This window comes from Trachymyrmex septentrionalis, unplaced genomic scaffold (assembly GCF_001594115.1).
Source record: "Trachymyrmex septentrionalis isolate Tsep2-gDNA-1 unplaced genomic scaffold, Tsep1.0 scaffold151, whole genome shotgun sequence".
NCBI classification, from domain to species: Eukaryota; Metazoa; Arthropoda; class Insecta; order Hymenoptera; family Formicidae; genus Trachymyrmex; species Trachymyrmex septentrionalis.
In genome coordinates this window covers 87,152-105,921 of record NW_017304665.1, presented here as the reverse complement: position 1 = coordinate 105,921, position 18,770 = coordinate 87,152, and the positions used below count along the sequence as shown (strand labels likewise).

At 33.8% G+C, this 18,770-nt stretch overlaps 1 protein-coding gene and 1 pseudogene across 1 annotated transcript in view; one reads left to right on the top strand and one right to left on the bottom strand.

The window, feature by feature from the left end:
- Positions 1 to 3,274, top strand: part of LOC108745851 (sodium-dependent nutrient amino acid transporter 1-like) — a 31,085-nt gene extending 27,811 nt beyond the window's left edge. The window contains exons 6-9 of the mRNA XM_018482247.1: positions 51 to 227; positions 324 to 423; positions 2,611 to 2,882; positions 3,011 to 3,274. Of these exons, the coding sequence (XP_018337749.1) occupies positions 51 to 227; positions 324 to 423; positions 2,611 to 2,882; positions 3,011 to 3,178 (717 nt within the window). The 3' untranslated portion in view covers positions 3,179 to 3,274. The remainder of the gene's footprint in view (positions 1 to 50; positions 228 to 323; positions 424 to 2,610; positions 2,883 to 3,010) is intronic.
- Positions 3,275 to 3,375: 101 nt separating this feature from the next.
- LOC108745850 lies at positions 3,376 to 17,776 on the bottom strand (annotated as a pseudogene).
- Positions 17,777 to 18,770: the final 994 nt, after the last annotated feature.

Sequence of the window (18,770 nt, the reverse complement as noted above, 5' to 3'; positions counted from 1 at the left end):
ATTTGAAATGTTATTTAATATTAATTAAAATATAAAAATAATTTTTGCAGTTATTCGCCGTGCTTTTTTTTTTTATGATGTTTGTCCTTGGTGTCGGCAGCGCGGTAGGAATGACCACGGGCATCATCACAGTGATAAACGAGCAGTTTCCAATCTTAAAAACGTGGCAAATCGTAGTTCCAACCTGTTTGCTTGGTTTTTCAATCGGCACAGTCTACGTAACACCGGTTAGCATAAAATTATGCTACTCAATTAAAGAGAACTAATCTTAATATCCATCGTGCGTGTATGTATACAGTCTTAGCAATGAGAGAATTTTACAGGGCGGGCAGTTTATATTAACTTTAGTAGACTATTACGGTACGTCATTCGTCGTTTTCATCCTGGCGTCATTTGAGATGACTGGAGTGGTATGGTTTTATGGTAAGAATTATTTTTAAAAAGAATTTACGGTAAGATAAAAAAATTGTATCACATATTTTACAAGTAAACCTATCTAAGTGTTACACTCCGATTTTGATAAGCTTTAAGTATGTTATTGTATAATCTAGATCAAAGAGACACGTATTTTTTTATATGTGCCCATACGACCGTTAAGGATGTGAAACCACAGATTTATATAAACAGACTGCCGACTTTACGTCCATGTTTGAAGACAGTGTTGGGCAGCGCTATATTTGTATCCACTCACTCTTATATGTATAATTACATGGAATATGGGTAATGACGTAGTGCTTTCACATAAATTCTCGCGATACTCATAGATAGATTGCATACGCATATGTGAACTGAAACAGGGACAGCGTAGAATTAGATTTATCTCTTTCTATCACATTGAGTCAGCAGCCTAGTTACAGAAGTTTGTGAGTGAAACATTCTCTTGAAAAAAATTGGTTTTTATATTTTTGTACTAATATCTTCGTAAAAGATATAAAAAAAAGTTTTAAATGAAGATTTTATGGTTTTTAATGCACTTTATAACATACAATTTACTCAAATTAAAAAAAAAATAACAGTTTTTTCAAAATCTCATTATTTCTTTAATATTTAAAAATTTCTTATACCAAAATGATTTCTTATACCAAAATGATTTCTTATACCAAAATTTATAGCATATTTGATAATAAATACAATTATGATAAAGTTATATTGCGAAAACGCATTTTTCAGACTATATTTATATAGAATGTTTGATAAGAAAACTCTCACAGAGGTAGAGCGGATTAAACTGAGTCGAAAAGTCCTTTACCATTTTACAATTTTCGCAGTAGTTAATAAGATATCAATTACTAAAAATTACCGAATATTAGTTTTCAAGAATTTTTTACTTAAATATTATCAACTATACAGAAAAACAGCAAGAGACAAAAATTGTTTATTTTCTTTTTATAAAGTTCTGAGAATTTTTTCAGAATTTTTTAATATCGTATTTTCTTATAGTGATAAAAATAAGAAAATGCAGTTAAAAGTTGCACTAAAAAGTTGATAAAAAATTCTGAAAAAATTCTTAGTTTTATGAGAAGAAAGTTAATGAGAGATTTTTGTCTCTTGCAAATTTTCTATAAATTCTGTTGATAGTATTTGAGTAAAAAATTATGAAGAACGGTATTTAGCGACTTTTAGTAAAATCTCGTTAACCATTGCTAAAATTGCAAAATGGTAAAAGACTTTTCGATTCAGTTTAGTCCGCTCTATCTACGCAGAAGCGATTAGGTAACTTATGGGACACTCTGTGTGTGTGTGTGTGTGTGTGTGTGTGTGTTAGTAACCATTTTTACCAACATGAGAAAATGCGGTACTAAAAAAATTCTGAAAAAATTGGTAAGAGAAAAGAACTCTATAAAAAAAAAATTAACAATTTTTGTCACTTGCTGTTTTTTTGTAAAATTTGTAGTACTTGAGTAAAAAATTATTGAAAATCATTATTTAACAATTTTTGGTAATTAATATTTTGTTAACTATTGCAAAAATTGTACAATGGTAAAGAACTTTTCGACTCAGTTTAGTCCGCTCTACCCATGTGCGATACTCTAGAGTTTTATCGTTATATATCAAACACCCTGTTTAAAAAAAAACTTAAAAAAAAAACAAACAGCAATAGGCGCCATGCAGCGGATATGGATGAGTCGCGCGAATAGCGATATAAAGGTATATCTAGCTTATTTCTGACAAATGCATCTTCACAATATAACATTATATGGTTGTATTTATCATTAAATATGCTATAAGTTTTGCTATAGGACAAATTTTGAAATTTTCAAAAATTGAGGAAGTAGAGAGATTTCGAAAAAAAGACATTTTTGAATAATCAAGGTGAACTGTTATACTTAAAATACATTAAAAACCATAAATCTTTTATTTGACATTTTTAAAAATATATTTTATTGTTCCCACGATATTAGCACAAAAATATAAAAACCGATTTTTTTCAAGAGAATGTTTTATCCCTTTAACAACCGTATAGATATATACACGTATAAAAAAAAACGTGTCTCTTACTTTAACTTAAATCAAAATATACTCAAAGCTTATCAAAATCAGAATGTTAACACTTGGGTAGGTTTACTTGTTAATTTTATTTATGCTTCTATTTATTATTGCTCAATTCAGGTTTAGAGAACTTTTTGGAGGACTTGGAATTTATGCTGGACCGAAAGCCAAGCGTCTATTGGAGGATATGCTGGTTTATAGTGACACCGTTTATATTGATAACAATCTTCATTTATACCATAACCACCTTATCGTCTTTGACCTACGGTGGAACATTGTTGCCGGGATACGCGCATGCCATTGGATGGACAATACTTAGCATCGGTGTTGTTCAAATACCGTTATGGATGCTGATTGCGATGTTAAAGAATCGAAAATTGCCGTTTATGCAGGTATATGTTATTACAGGTTATACAGATATATTATCTCAAAAAGAAAATCACGTTACAAAACGCGTTACAAGCACGTGAAAAATTTTATGAAAAAGATTTAAAAATTAGATGATTCGTTGCTGTTTAAGATGTTAAAAAGAGCTTTTGCACCTGTGAATGGATGGGGTCCACGGGAGGTGCAGCAACGTAAGAACTGGAAGATCTTTAAGGAGGAGAGAGCGAGAGATCGGAAGAAGAGAATCCAACCAATCTGGAAGCAAATACTTTACATTCTTTTAAACATGAAACCAATATAGAGTAATTTTATACGGATTTAAAATACTATAAAGTTCTTCGAATTTTTACAGTTGTTTCTGCGGCGGGATCCACGAAACAAAACGACGATATAAGTTAACAAATATAAAAAAATTATTTGTTCTTTAATTCTTTAACTGTATGTGGATTTATAGAAAGCTACTTTGTTCTTTTATTATTTAATCTTACAAATAATTGAGAAGAATAAGATGTGGCTCAATTATAATTTTTTAAAATTAAATATTCCATTATACTAATTGTTTTATATTATTAATCCACATGTATTATGCAGTTATGTATTTAACAGCAGTTAAAAAATTATTGTGTGCTTTACTTCTTGCTAGTTCCCATAAATCGTTACGTAATGTTGCGCTGTGTATAACATGATATGTGACAAAGAGCTGCCAATATTATCCTTTTACTAATTGCTATCGATGATTGCAACATAAACAAGCCGAATAACGAACGAACAATAATTATAACTTTTATATTATTTTAATCTTTGTCAAATAGCACTGCTATAATTTTCGATTTCTTCGCGCATATTCGCGATATCTTCTTCGAATGTTTAAAGTCCGTCCAATCATCGTATTTCTTTAGGACTCCAATCGGCGCTCGGCTTGAACATTTAAAAATAAAAAGTAATTAGTCACAATTTTTGACGATGCATAGATTTGTATGCTAGAATTGTATTTAAATAAAATATATTACATTCGAGTACGTCTTGTCTTTATTCCAAAATCCAACAATAATTATGCCTAAGAGAAATGAAAGAATTCCTAAAGTCAAAAGCGTCTAATCCGTAGCTACAAAATTAAAAAGATATTTTGCAAAATTGTTCTATGAAATTGTTTTTTAACTATAATTAAGTTTTTAATTTTTATATTATATACAAGGTGTCTCATAACTTTTAATTTATATTTCTGGGAATGAAAGAAGATGAAATTTTGAACAAGGTCTTGGGGTAGTCAAACTTCTATGGGAAGTTTAAGTGTGAACGAGGTAGGAATGTTAAAGAAAATGACGGAAAAAAAAGGAAAGAGAGGAAACGTAATATTATAATTAAATGAGCGTCAAGGTCAGTAGAGTGCTTGTAGGGCAACAAAAAGAAAAATAATGGTAATTATTTATTAAAGGAGCTCTTGGCAGAAGGGGAGATAGGGTGAAAGTTACTTCGCGTGGATAGTCGCGCGCCCCTTGGCAGGAGGTGAGGTGAAAGTCGCTTCGTGTGAAAAGTTGCACGCCTCTTGGTAGCGGGAAGATGGGATGAAAGTTTACGCATGGAAAGTGTTGTGCCTCTTGGCAGGAGAGAGATAGGGTGAAAGTCGCTTTACGTGGAAAGTCGCACGCCTCTTGGCAGGGGGAAGGTAGAATAAAATCGCTTCGCATGGAAAGTCGTGCGCCCCTTAACAGAGAGGAGATGGGGTGAAACTCGCTTTGCGTGGAAAGTTGTGCGCCCCTTGGCAAGAGGGAGATGGGATAAAAGTCACTTCGTCATTATATTAAAACTGTATAAAATTATTTAGTCAACAAAATAATTTTTAATTCTAATTATTTCTTCATGTTAAAATCTTTAAAAACGGAATTAAATCATTCAAATAAAATTTTAATATTTCGAAAACTAAACATTTCCGCAGCTTCGCATTTATGAATTTGACTACAATTAATTAGTACTATATTCCTGTAAAATTTTATTGAAATCGGGCTTGAGTAATATACAAAAGTTAAGCCTAATATTTTATTCTAATTTTGCAATTTTATTATTATTTTAATGATTATAAGAATAAAAATTAATACAATATGCGGAGATTAGATAGTATTTGTCGTTATACATAAACGGTGTCATATCGATCGAGGAAATAAATCAAGATGATGAACAGGAACAAGGAAGTCAAATAATACTAACAGAATCTCCAGTAAAAGAATGGTTGTCGTCTTATCATGAACTCGACATCATCCATGAAATTATCGACGTTTGGAAAATCGATGAGTTATACCCTCCCCAATAATTTCACGCAAAAATAAAATATATTAGATTATTACCGTATATTCAAGAAATGGCGATCATTTCGAAGAAAACTAAAAACACGATAATGAAGATCCCACCAAATCTATCAAGTTAAGAATGTAGTGGCCTATCAATAAAGTAGATGTTATTTTATTACTTAATTTGTACTATTTTAAAGTAACTTTATTATATTTCTTAATAATAGAAGCGTTAATCATAAAAATCGTTTCTTTCTTTACAAAGGAAAAAAATTATTATTCACATTTATTAGTTTCACTATTAGTATTACTATTACACATTTATTAGTTTTATTATGTTTAATTTCATTATTATTAATAGAATAATTGATTCTTTTATTCACAAGAAACTTATGACTCTACTACTGTAAGTTTTTATTTAATAAAGTATCTTTTAAAGTATATCTTGTCGCTTTATAAAGTAAATGTATAAACAATTGAATCCAAAGATGACCCGTTTTAATCAATTTAATCACTGGAATATCTCAAAATCCTTAAGTTTAAGATAAAAAAATTTCAGACAAAAGTAACTAAGAGAAAAAAAATGATTACCTTAATTGATCTTAAGTCTCTAAGATCGGATAATAATAATAATAATAATAATAATAGCTCGGGAGGCAGTCCTCTAATGAAGATCCACCAACGACATTTAGACCTAGTCCAGATTGTGTCTTCTCTGAAACAGAGAGCTTCCGATTATTCGAGGCCCGTTCTTTTCCAAAAGTAGAGGAGGTCCTTCACCGGTAGCTGTCTTATCTGATCGGGTTCCAGCAATTCCGAACCTAAAAGCTGTCGCCTTAGTCCAACATAGACTGGACACTGGCCTAAAATATGGAAACTGGTTTCCGTATCATAACCACATTTCCTGCGCCTGGAAATGTCGCACAATTCCAGTTTATGCATGTAGTTGTGCATATAAAGCCATGTTCCGTGTAGATTTGCACCGCCAACCTGGTCTCCATATTACTCAAGATTTTAATACAGTTGGCCATGTTCTCGCCGGATGCCTCATTCATTAAAGCCCTCGCCTGCCTGCATTTGATCTTGTTTACTTCTTGCCAAGTTTATATGGTCGTCCCATAGCCAACTCCTGATCTTAGCCCTGCAGACACTGCTAGGCATCTAGGGCCGGCTGGTAGCCGATTCAGCTAACTGGTCAGCAATCTCATTGTCCTTGACTTGAGAGTGTCCCGGAACCCATACCATAGCATTGTTGTTATTTGCCGTCAGGCGGTCCAGGGCATCTGCATTCCCAGAAAAACTGAGAATTAAAGGTTTGAGACTCTAGCGCCGCTATAGCCGCATGGCTGTCGGAGCAGACCCTGATGCGCCTATACATCTCCCCGAGGCATTCAGCATCAAAACACAGTTTAAGATCGTCACCACTTCCGATTAGAATACCGTGGCAAGTTCCCCAAGGGATAACCTCCTCGATTCCCTTTCGGCATCTGTAAACACCGATAGCGTCCGATCAGTCCTGGAGTCATGCGTATACCAGATGTCCCTATTCTTGATAATGAGCACTTCGTGCTTTTTTCATTTTTTGCAATTAGGAAAATAGATCTTGAAGGATCTATTCAGGTCACGTTTGATTGGCATCCTGTCCTGTCCCATGTCGAACACGATCCCCGATAGGACCTCTTTCGGCAGTACAGCTTTGTACAGTCTTTCGAGTATGTACAGCACCGACTCTCCATTTGTTCTCGCACTTCAGATAATAGGCAGTTGCAGCCGCAGCCGCAACCACCGTAAGGTGAAGTGGTTCAATACCAAACAGCAACCTATGACCAACGACGTTTTCATGGCTCTCAGAATTCTCCTTTAAGGATTGAGTGCCCTGATTTGTTCCAACGCTGCCTTGGCCGCAACCTTCTGCATCCTAGACCACCAGACTACTGCCACATAAAGCAGCCTAGGACGGAGCACTGCAATGTAGAGTAAATTCTCTCCGGCCGTAGACTCCACGTTTGCCCAAAGGTCCTTCTACACACCCAAAAGTAGATGCAGATTTTCTTGTATGTTAGATCTAGATGCTGGTTAGCCTTTTATCCAGGGTAACTCCAAGATATTTATGTCGATTCTTCAGGGGCAGATCATCAACTGATCCTGTTTAAGACAGTGCAAAGATCTATTTAATACCTGTGAGTGAAAATGACTAGACTTGTCTTCATCGGGTTAACCGATAGGCCGGTCCTGAACTCTACGGCCACCTCTACTGAATAATCTCCAATGGCCCTTGCATGAGCTCAAGAAGCGTTTCAAGAAAGGCTTCTCGGACAAAAATTGTCAAGTCATCGGCATACTCAATTGATTTAACGCTCTTATCATTGAGTTCCTTCAGTAGTTTATCAGCACTAGAGGAATTGAGAGAGGACTCTATCTTACGGAAAACCCATCTTTCTAGAGCGCCGCCTCAGAGCAGACTACTTGATGTTGTTAAATATCCCCTCTACATCCAAAAAAAGGCCCCACTACGAAACCTTATTGTATCTCCTCTTCAATAATTGCGACGACTAAATATAAGGCCGTCTCTCAAGAGTAGCCCGTTCGATATGCATGCTGGTTGAAATGCAAGGGATTCTGTACCAACACCTTATTCCGAATGCATCGATCAACTTTTCTATCGTCTTTAGCAAGAACGACGTCAAGCTGATTGGCCTGAAGTCATTGGCTGAGGTGTAAGCTCCGCCAGCATTAGCGACTTTGTATCTAATTCAATTGTTACATTTATTTATAAAGCAGCAAGAATTTTAAAAGGTACGTTATCAAATAAAAATAAAAAACTTATAATATTGATGTATGTTAGCATAAGTGGTTTTTTGTTAGTTAAAGAAAATTAATTCATTTCACAAAACTTATGGACGTGCAATAAACAATACTGATCGAGAAATAAAAAATCGCAACGCCAGCGGCGATCTTCCACTAATTAAGTTGCAGAAATTAGTCCTTGATGACGCTGATGATTACATTGCAGAAGGCAATGATAGTGCCTATGCCCAACGCAAAGAGCATTAGGAAGAAGAGTATGGCGAAAAATTGTGATATGACTATAAATTTTGCCAAGGCTTCCAGATAAGATACGAAGACCAGGCCTGTCTCTGCACGTAAAACGCTGCCAATATTATTATTGCCGATCTTGTAAGCAAGATTGTCCAAAATTTCAAAGATAGTCGTTCCCGCCATCAAGCTGGTGCAAAGATCCAGACTTATCACGATTGTGCAATCCCTGCAAGTTTTCTGCTGATTTTCTAATAAACTCAGTATGCATTTAGATTTGATATGCTTCGAACTTTCCAGTACGACTAATACGTAGACCCATTTTTACTTTGACGAAAAAAATTATCATAATGTTACGTCCGTACTGGATAAGAATATAAGAAATAATGATCAGAACGACGCGATACGACGCGTTACGGAATAGACGAAACGAGGAGGAAGGAAAAGATTGATTGAATATTTCTTTGGATAAAGGAGGTACAATCAGTCAAAGGCGAGTCTCAGACTGAGCGGCAAATCAAAAAACGGCAACCCATACTCGAAACCTTAACTAACAAATTAGAATTAACACAATTTTAGAAAATAGATAACTTATTAATTAATTTATGGCAATAGAAAAATGGTAAAGATAAAGGAAATTGCCATAACTGACATTTTACACACCCAAACTGAGCAAGTGAAGTTATTAGATTAATTTTAGTGAATTATATTTAATAAGTAGCAAGATTTAAGAAGAATTTTAAAGATTCGAGTTAATCATTTTATATCTGCTGGAGAAGGAAAGAAAGATTGTAGGAAGAAAGTTACGCACCGTGTATCGTTTCTCATTTTCTTTATTTATTTCTATTTCGTATCCAAAAGACACCCGAGAAATCTTCCATTCATCAACACGTGTATCAAAGACGACGCAAAGAAGCTGTCGCAGAAAAATATGATTTCTCGGGCACTGTAGCAAGACGGCGGCAAGAAGAGTAGCCTAGCTAATTGAATTCGTCAACCCGCGCATTTCCCTGGCCTAGTTATGATGCTCTTTTTTGCTTAATTGCGAGCTCACGAGACGCGACAGATTTTTTATCCACGCAAAGTGACCGATCGTTTTCGCGTGGATCTTGCATGTACAGGAGATTGACATGTTTGTCCTTCTTGTCACTGGTGAGCCGCAGAGGAAGGACTTGTTTATTCTCGATACCGTATACATTGACCGCGTTCAACCGTTCGAATTTCGGAATGTCTTTGAACGTTATCGGAAATTCGATACACGCGAGATTCAGCACCGTCGTATAATGCGAATACGATGACTCTCGCTCCGTATACTTTTCAGCCGATTACAGAGCGGCAACCACCGACCGCGCGAAGCACGCATTGTCCGTCGTTCTAATATTGATCACCGCTCGTTTTGTCGCTATTTCCCGCAGCACTTCAAAGTAACATCCTGCGAGCATGGGATTTAGTTTGTTCACATTCACTATCAAATTGAGGATTTGCGACAATGCCCACCCGCTGTCGCGTTCCTGGAACTCTTCGAGTGATGTCAACGTGGGCTCGATGATATGCTGCTCGTACCACTCGCGCAAATCGATGTATCGGTATATCTCGCGGTTCTTAGTGTTTATACTCTTAATGTCATGTTCGTTGTTTGTTAAACTCGCTGTTGAACGCAGTGTTCACTTTTGCACTACCGTGTTTTTCTACGGCGTCTCGCACACGTTCGAGCACTATTTCTCTCGCGTCTTCCAAAAACCGCCGCGGCTCGATGTAATCGATGTTGACCACAGCACCGTCAATATACGGTTTTCGAACGCGGCGTCGATCTCTCGCCAGACGAGAGATCTTTCGTCGCGACTCGCGTACCTGCCATCAACGTGCACGAAACGTCGCTCTAATCGTGTCTTTGCACCCGCGAGTTGCGCGATCTTTGCCACCACGGATTGTCTGTGTCCAACGGCGAGGCGCGGACGCTTGGCACGGCAAAGTTCTTCGAGCCGCTCGATGCACTCGTCGCATCGTTGCAGCTACGCGAAACATTCCACCAGAGTAGCGATCTGGCTGCACTGCTCCAACAATTCGCGTTCCACTCACTCGTGATTTTCCATGTTTTTTTTTCTTTAGATCACCTCACACTCTTCCACGGAGCACTTAATAGTTTTTCAATGTGTACAGAGTGGACACATGCTGCATGGGAATACAATGTACACTGGCTCTCCACATTCCGAGCACGACCACCTGCTGTCTAGTTTATAGAAAGAACATTCTTTGTGCTTCCTAACGAGATACATTCCTTTATCACCAATGTTTCGCAAATAAATCATACATGGTGTACATAAAGCTGTGGTCTCACCATACGTTGTATAATAACAGCAGATTATGCAGTGCTTAGTAAGATCGTTCAACTCATGAATTTCCGAAGGCTGCACAAATTTCTCTGCGTATTGCCATCGTTCAACCCAATAAGACATTCAGTATCGTTAGATTGTACTTTTTCGTTAGACTCTTGGTCCATTATATCCTCAAATTCTACTTCCATTGCTTCAAATAACTTGTCTGTATTCATACCATCCATGTCCTGAATGTCTGCACAAGCGTCATCCATACTTTTTCCTTTATTCTTATTGCGACCGATTCGTTCGTCTTCCAGGGCACTGTGGAACTAATTGTGGAACTGAGCGCTTATAACTCATTATATATTTCATTTGTGACTTCTTTGTCCCTTTGCCTATTGTCATACTTTATTTAGAAGTAGGTAAGGCAGCATCGCGAGTGATTCTAGTGTATATAAACAGCATCAACGCTTCTCTTAACGCGTCGCTACATGTCATCGATCCCTCTCGCTATCTCTTCTCAGAAAAAAATCGACACTTCTTCGAAGAAATTTAAGGATTGTGGGAATGCAGTGTGTTTTCATACTTTTCACTGGAGTATCACTTTCATTTTACTGTAGAAGAGTTATGTTTTGCTTAGCAGCCGAATATCGGCGTTTCTCTTAACGCGTCGCGATGTATCATCGATCTGATAGTGTATATAAACAATGTATATAACTTTTTTTCTTTCATCGTAAATTTCGATTACGAGAAAATAAGATATGGATCGTGTAAAAGAATATATTCATCGAAAATCGATCGAGCGCAAGGGGTACCGTTCCTTGTCACCAAGTCCGCCAAGTCCACTACCATCGAGGGAAAAAGCGAGATATTAGGAATGTCCAGGTGAAAAAGCATCAAAATCGCCAACATGTTCCTCATCGACATCATCAAAATCGCTAACATGTTCATCATCATCATCAACGTCATCAATGCCATCAAAATATAAGCCATAGCTAGTGATGTTCGAGCCGTCGATTGCATTCGAACGCTGTCGATCGCGAAAAAAAAAGTAATAAAATATGAGAAAAAACATGATCTAATAAGAGGCGAATAAAAAATTTTCGTACACATTATTTTATATATGTACTTTATTTTATTCTCCATCCATCCATTCTATACCTCGACGCGGAATAAAAAACCGTATTGAAAAAAATGCGCCATAATAAAGGATTCATTTCTTCCATCCTTTAATCTGGCACATGCCGGATAATAATTGTGTCATGTAAATCGTCGTGTACGCTCTATCTTTCTCTAATGTGTGAGCCCTTGTTATCTACGCATTTTTTAGGTGGACGCGGGGCCCGCAGCAGTAGCGGCGGCGACGGCAGCGGCGGATGAAAAAAAAAAGAAACATATTGTTTATGTAATCAACCGACCTGAGTCTTATTACAATGATGCCACCAGGACTTCCCGCGCCTTCCCCCTTTACCGCGCCTTCCTCCGCCCGCGTCTACGAGAACCCCCCGCGCCCCGTGCTCCCTTCTAGCCCCATGGATTAGAACCAGCCCTATACAGCTACTAAAAGTCAATTTTACAAAAATACGGACGGCCGGACGTAATAATAATATTTCATATTTTTATGAATATTTTATATTTTAAGTATATGAAAATTTCTGGAGAAAATATCTTAAACTCTTTTTTATAGATTTTGTTTAGAAATTATGGAACGAGAAATCTTAGAATATTTCAAAATTTACATATATAAAGAAGATAAATATGCCAGAGAAAGAGCCTGTTCTAACGACCTTGATCTTGATATATGTTGTCAAGGTCCTGAGTGACATCCAACAGGTTTCAGCTATGGCTCGTTATTTCTTAAAAAGTTATTAACAAAAAAGTTTAAAAAATATCGTCTTATTTCTGTCATATAATATTAATTACTATTATATATATATTATATATATATATATATATATAATATAATATTAAAAACTATCTTATATTGTGTATAGGACTTTTTATGCGAAGCAAGATCCATTCAACCTTTCTCTTACTTAGGAGCGTTCGACTATTCACGCAAAACAAGAACTATCCGCATAAAAAAATCATTAGTCCCCTAGAGATAGCGAGAGAAGTGAATTTCACTTCGAATAAAAAGTCATTACTAAATCATAAATTTTTTGCTTAAAAACAAAAATTATATAAGAAAGTAGGTAATGTTGTCAAAAAAAATTTTTGTTTTTAAAGTAGAAAATTTATTTTAAAGCAGAAGATTTTATATACAATAGCAAAACTTTTTTTTTGTTAAAACTTTTTAACGAATAATAAACGATGATTAAACCGCCTAAAGGTCACTCTGAGTGATGATCTTGATAATGTATGTCAAGATTAAAGTCATCGAGGCGGACTCGTCCTACCGGTATATTTACTATATAGAATTCTAAAAAAGATTTTTCTCAATATTTTTGAAAAATATTTCAATTTCTATAAAAAATCTGAGAAATTTTCTAAAATTATAGAATTATACAAAACTTCTGAAAGTTTCTATGTGTACAGAAATTCTAAAAAATTATATAAAAAATTATTTAAAAAATTTTTATTAAGTCTGATTAAAAAAATTCTTGTAATATCTTATAAAATTTTTAAGAATTCATATTTTAAATTTATGAAAATTTCGAACAGAATAAAACCGCCTAAAGCCTCATATAGAAGACGTATAATGCGAGTCACAGGTCGCAAGCTTGTTGCGTCAATCAACGTGCGTTTTGTGTTTTATATAGATCGAGCTTTAACCTGGATCTACAAAAGATGTTTTAAGCCTTAAGCCATAAAAAATGACGAATTATAATCGATTATTCTCCTCGCATTCAATTGTAATTGGTCAATGTCTTACGGCTTAAAACACTTATTATAGATTCAGATAAGTACGTATTGAATATTACAGCGCAATTATTAGATCATAGAAGCTACAGTTCACACAGAACATGCCTTTTTGATTAGCTAATCTATGTATATATATAAAAGATCGTTGCAAAGAAAATATATCAAATTTTGTGATTTTGATCATTTTTTTGTATTTGTCATGAGTAAGTTAATCGGTTTTTACATTAATTGTGAATTTACTTTGTGAATCTACATCATTTATATTGTATACACTTGTCTCTGCTTCTCGTATTTATTTTAATGATATATTTACTTAATATTTGTAATAGTTTTTATATTAGAAGTGACGTGATAGCCTAAACCCTAAAAATGCACCTAGTAAATGCACGAGAATGCTTTAAAATGGATTGAAATTTTGTCCGAATGCGTATTTTAAATAGCGAAAACCTTTCTTTAAATTCAATTGAATTCAATTAGATTCAACTAGATTTGGAGATGCAATTGGATTGAAAAACTGCATTTTCTATTAAAAATTTTGAGTTGAACAGTATTCACAATGCACAGAAAAAGATATTAGGTAATTATTTAGATTAAGGAATACCCCGCCTATGATCTTAACCTTGACGTATGTTGTCAACCTTCGATTCTGACCCCCTTACAGTGCACAAATAGCAAACATATTTTAAAGCAGAAAATTCTCGTGTTATATAGTTGAACTTTTTTTGTTAATAAATGTTTAACGAAGGACAACCGCTACTTGAAACCTGTCGGAGGTCAATTCAGGGCCATAACTTTGACAACATATATCGAGGTCAAGGTCATCGGCGGGGCGTTCCATTGAAAAGTATAGAAATGTGCTTCATGCAATTCTTATATAAATAAATAAAAATGTGTCTGGATTGAAAAGGATTCATTTTAACGTTCGCAAATACGTATTTAAAAATCTGAATCTGTTTTAATAAATTTCAATCCGTTCTTGATTATAGGATACTTGAAAACTTGACTCACAATCAGTCCATTAAAAACAGTGATGTTGTAGATGACGGTAACAATGATACAGCTTACACATAGTTTGTAACGTTTGTATTTGAATTCTAAATTCTGTGAAAATTAGATCTAGTGCCAAAGCGATTAATTCTATCCTTGTAGAAATTCTTTCTAGGCTGTAATCGGGGCCAAGTTAACTTTCCTTACATTATTTGAGGCTCAAGTTAGGAAGAAAAATAGCAGTAAAAAAAATCGTACAGCACTCAATAAAAAAGCAAATTAAAGGTAAAGATTCACTCTTTTGACTGCTGTAAATCATGTTTATATGCGATTTCTAGTTTATACCACGTCGTAAATTTTGTACATATAATAATTTATGGATTTCACGGATATCTACGATAAATATTTTTGAATGTTTATCGCGTAGATAAATAGACTTAAGAATAATACAAAAAAAAAGTAAAAAGAGAAACTTAATAAGAGAAACTTTTAGTAACATAAAAGAAAATATTCTATAATAAAGATAAAAAGTGAAAGTTAGATAATGCCAGCGATTTAATACATTATACGTGCAATTTAGTAGATTATTGTTATTATTGCATAACTTCAAGAGATATGCACATTTTTATTTTGAATCTCGTCGCGGAACAACAGGTTTGAGGTTTCACATACTTGTATATGGTACAAGTGATATAGTAACTACAAAAGGCTCTTAATAATTTATGATTGATATCGTATGACAATAGTAAGTACGCAAACGGATGCAATAATAACGTCACATTTAAACAGAAGAATAGTACCAGAAGCCTTCTGATGACATCGTAAAAAGCAAAAGAAAAATTAATGCATCTAAAATAGGGGTCGGCGGAACTTCTGCTTCCGTTTTTCGCTTGCTCGTCGGTCGATGAGCTATTGAAACACGTGTCGTGTCCAGCCCATTCCTCCTAACAATAGAACCACGGAAGCACTGACAGCTGGCTATATATTATAGTAGAGCGTCAATGCTGTAAGAGCGCAATAATAGATGATCCCAAAGAATATTGATATCACTACACCGTAGCCGATGCCTAAATGATCAATAAATTAATCGATTGTAATTAAATTCATCGATTGTTTTATTTATCTATATGATATTATTTATTTATCTATGATATTAATTAAAATTATTTATATAAACTCAATGTGTGCATATGTATTATGTATACATATTATTATTTATATATGCACAAATAATAATAAGTATGTATGAATTATAAGAAACAGGAGCAGAAGACGAATATTATAAACTTTAAAGTTGCAATTTGTAATGAAGTAATATCAATTGAGAGGATGGGCGAAATAAAGGCCTAATTACAAAATCTGTATTTTAATAAAAATGAAAATAATTTATTTTTTTATTATACACAAATGAATATAGTATCAATTAATAAATTTATGTCTTTAAGAAGTTACAATACTTCTCTATTACAATCAATATTATATAAAAAAATTAATCTTCAGAAAAAAAGCTTAAGTAGAATTGTGCCTTTATTCTGCCCATATCCTTAATTGTAATACGTAATATATTAATATATTAGGTTCAAAATAAAGCGTTACAAATTTTTATCTCAAAAACACAGCATTATTGAGAAAAATTGTTCAGATAAAAGTTGTAGGGTTTAAAAAGATCTATTTACTGATCTTTGTCAGTTTGACTTTGGGTGGCGTCGCCAAAGTCAGGTCAAGGTCACGTCGTTTTTTAAAATGGAATACTTTACTTTTAATTCCAGAATCTAATAACCGATATTGAGAGTTTTTAAAAATATTATAATAAAGTTATTTTTATTAAGTATTTTTCGAGTTATGATGCTTGGCGGTTACAATATCGCCGGCAATAGCATTATCCAAGATGTCCGACCGATAATTAAATCCTCTTGAATGTTATTCAGGATCATGTCTTGGATATTATTTGCCAAAATCAAAGCTATTGGAGGTTGTATTTTCATTATCTTATTTTCATTTTTACGTAAAAAAAAATTTTTAGTGCAAAAATAAAATAAGAGGAATAATTTCTACTGATCTTAATCTTAACAAATGTTCAACTACAATTATCAAAGGTATTTTTTTTATTTTAATTTAACGATTATTTAATTATTTTAATTGAATAGATAGATTTACATTGTACATTTTTAACTTTTATTTATATCAATATTGTATTGTCTCATCAGATTATATCTTTCTGTCATTCTTATAATCTTACATTATTATATTTATAGCTGTAATGCATTATATTTCTTTCTGGACATTAATATATAATCATACACCGACGCTCTTCTTTTACTGTACAATTTTACTAGCAAGACGAAGATTCTTTAATTATTAATACCAACTGTTAGATGTCTTGACATTGCGAAATATATTTTCATTTGCCATCGACCATAGTATAAGTTTTTATTTTTCTGACAAATTCTAATGTATGTATTTTATGTACATATGTTACTACTGTTCATTTTAACTAACATGACGAAGATTTCTTAATTTATTGATACCAACAATTATATAGTTATTCAATGCGAAGTATATTATATTTTCAATTTTCTATCGACTTTATGTTATGTTTTTGACCGTTTAGACATATTTTGTAAACCTGATAATAATATATATATTATATTATGATCTAATCGTGATCGAAACGTTTGTTGTTATTAGCTGGCATGTTATTAAATTTCATAATTAATTTATTAAACAATTTTTTTACTTATCTATCAATTTTATAGGTAAAATTTTTGGCTTGTAGCCATTTTTCTTTTAACTTGTTTTAAACAAATTTTTTTATTTTAATGAAGTTTATGAGAATTTTAACTATGAATATTTTTTTGCTTATGAAGTTATCTATCTGAAGATTTGTGATAAGGACAGAATTTATTACAAAAAAGAATCTTATTTTAGATTGTACAATACATATAAGAACACAATCGATAAAGTAGAAACCTATATCGATCGAAACTAGATCTTTAATGTTTTTAAATAATTTTTATGTGAATTTATATACCAAACATGTAATTATTTGAACGGAGATAAAATTTATTTAACTATCTGAATGTATGCTATTCTAAATTTATGCGTTTTAAGTGACAATTTTTGGCATCTTTTCTATAAAATTGAGGCCTTGGTCCTCACTGAAAGTATCTTAAAACACAGGCGACCAGATTTGCTAGTAAACTGTTCGAGAACCATCTTCATGTAATAGAAAGATTTGTCGATTATAAAGAGCACTAATATGTAGGGAATTAGGAAGGCTCCGCTGCCATTCTTGTAGGCCGTGTATGGAAATCGTCAGACGTTCCCGAGTCCGACCGAGAACGCTACGCAGGACGTGAGAAATTCCAATATATTTCCCCATTGCGCTCTCGTTTTCTCCTCGTCCATCTTGATCAACAACAAAATCTACGAAGCAATTAAAGTTGCCGGACATTTCGGAAGTTTTTGCAAAGGAAATCTCGATTAGAGTGTTGCGTATTGCTTCCTACTGAACTTACTTTACTTTTGAATTCATTTCTGCCGGTTGATGACGGGATGGATAGCTTGAATAAACCAGGAGTTCTTTTAACGTTGGTAACACAATTCTGCGAAATTAATTATTTATTATCTGATAATTTTTGCTATGGCAAAATAGGAAGTGAACCGTCACATATACGGTTGCATGTATTATATACGGTTGCATGAATTATATACGGTCACTTATCACAGTGCGTATCTAGTCAGGTTTGTCAGTTGCTGATCTCCAAATATGAGAAATTGCTCACAATGCGACATGACACCACAGAAACGCCTATTCAATTTAACAATATGTTACAAATTTAACACACTTCCTAATTAAATTTATTTTGTAGTGTATGTCTATTTATTTTGTAATGTATTTCATATACAATAGTTCTAACATTTGTGTTTACAGTTGACCGACTTTAACTTTCTCTCTGTGTACAGAAGTAAGGTTAACACCTGAGACTAATAAAAATGCAAATAAAAAGTTACCGAATAGAAAATTTCCAAAGTTTTTTTAGAAATGCTTCTTAAAATATTTGTACACAGAGGAAAGATTAAACAGAAGATATAGGTATATAACTTCGGTAAATATTTACTTTAAGAAAGGCTTCTTCGATGACAATGATCTTGACATATGTTGTCAAAGTCATAACCTCGAGTAACCTTTAACAGGTTTTAGCCATCGTTCATTATTTGTTAAAAAGTTATTAATAAAAAGGATTTAAAAAATATCATCTTATTTCTATCACATACATACAATATTTAGAACTATCTCTCACTCTTTCTTACTTACGTAAAGACTTTCCATACGAAGTAAGATCCGTCTATATGAAAAGTCGTTACGCCCCCAGGCAGGGGGGAGGTGGGATGGACCTCT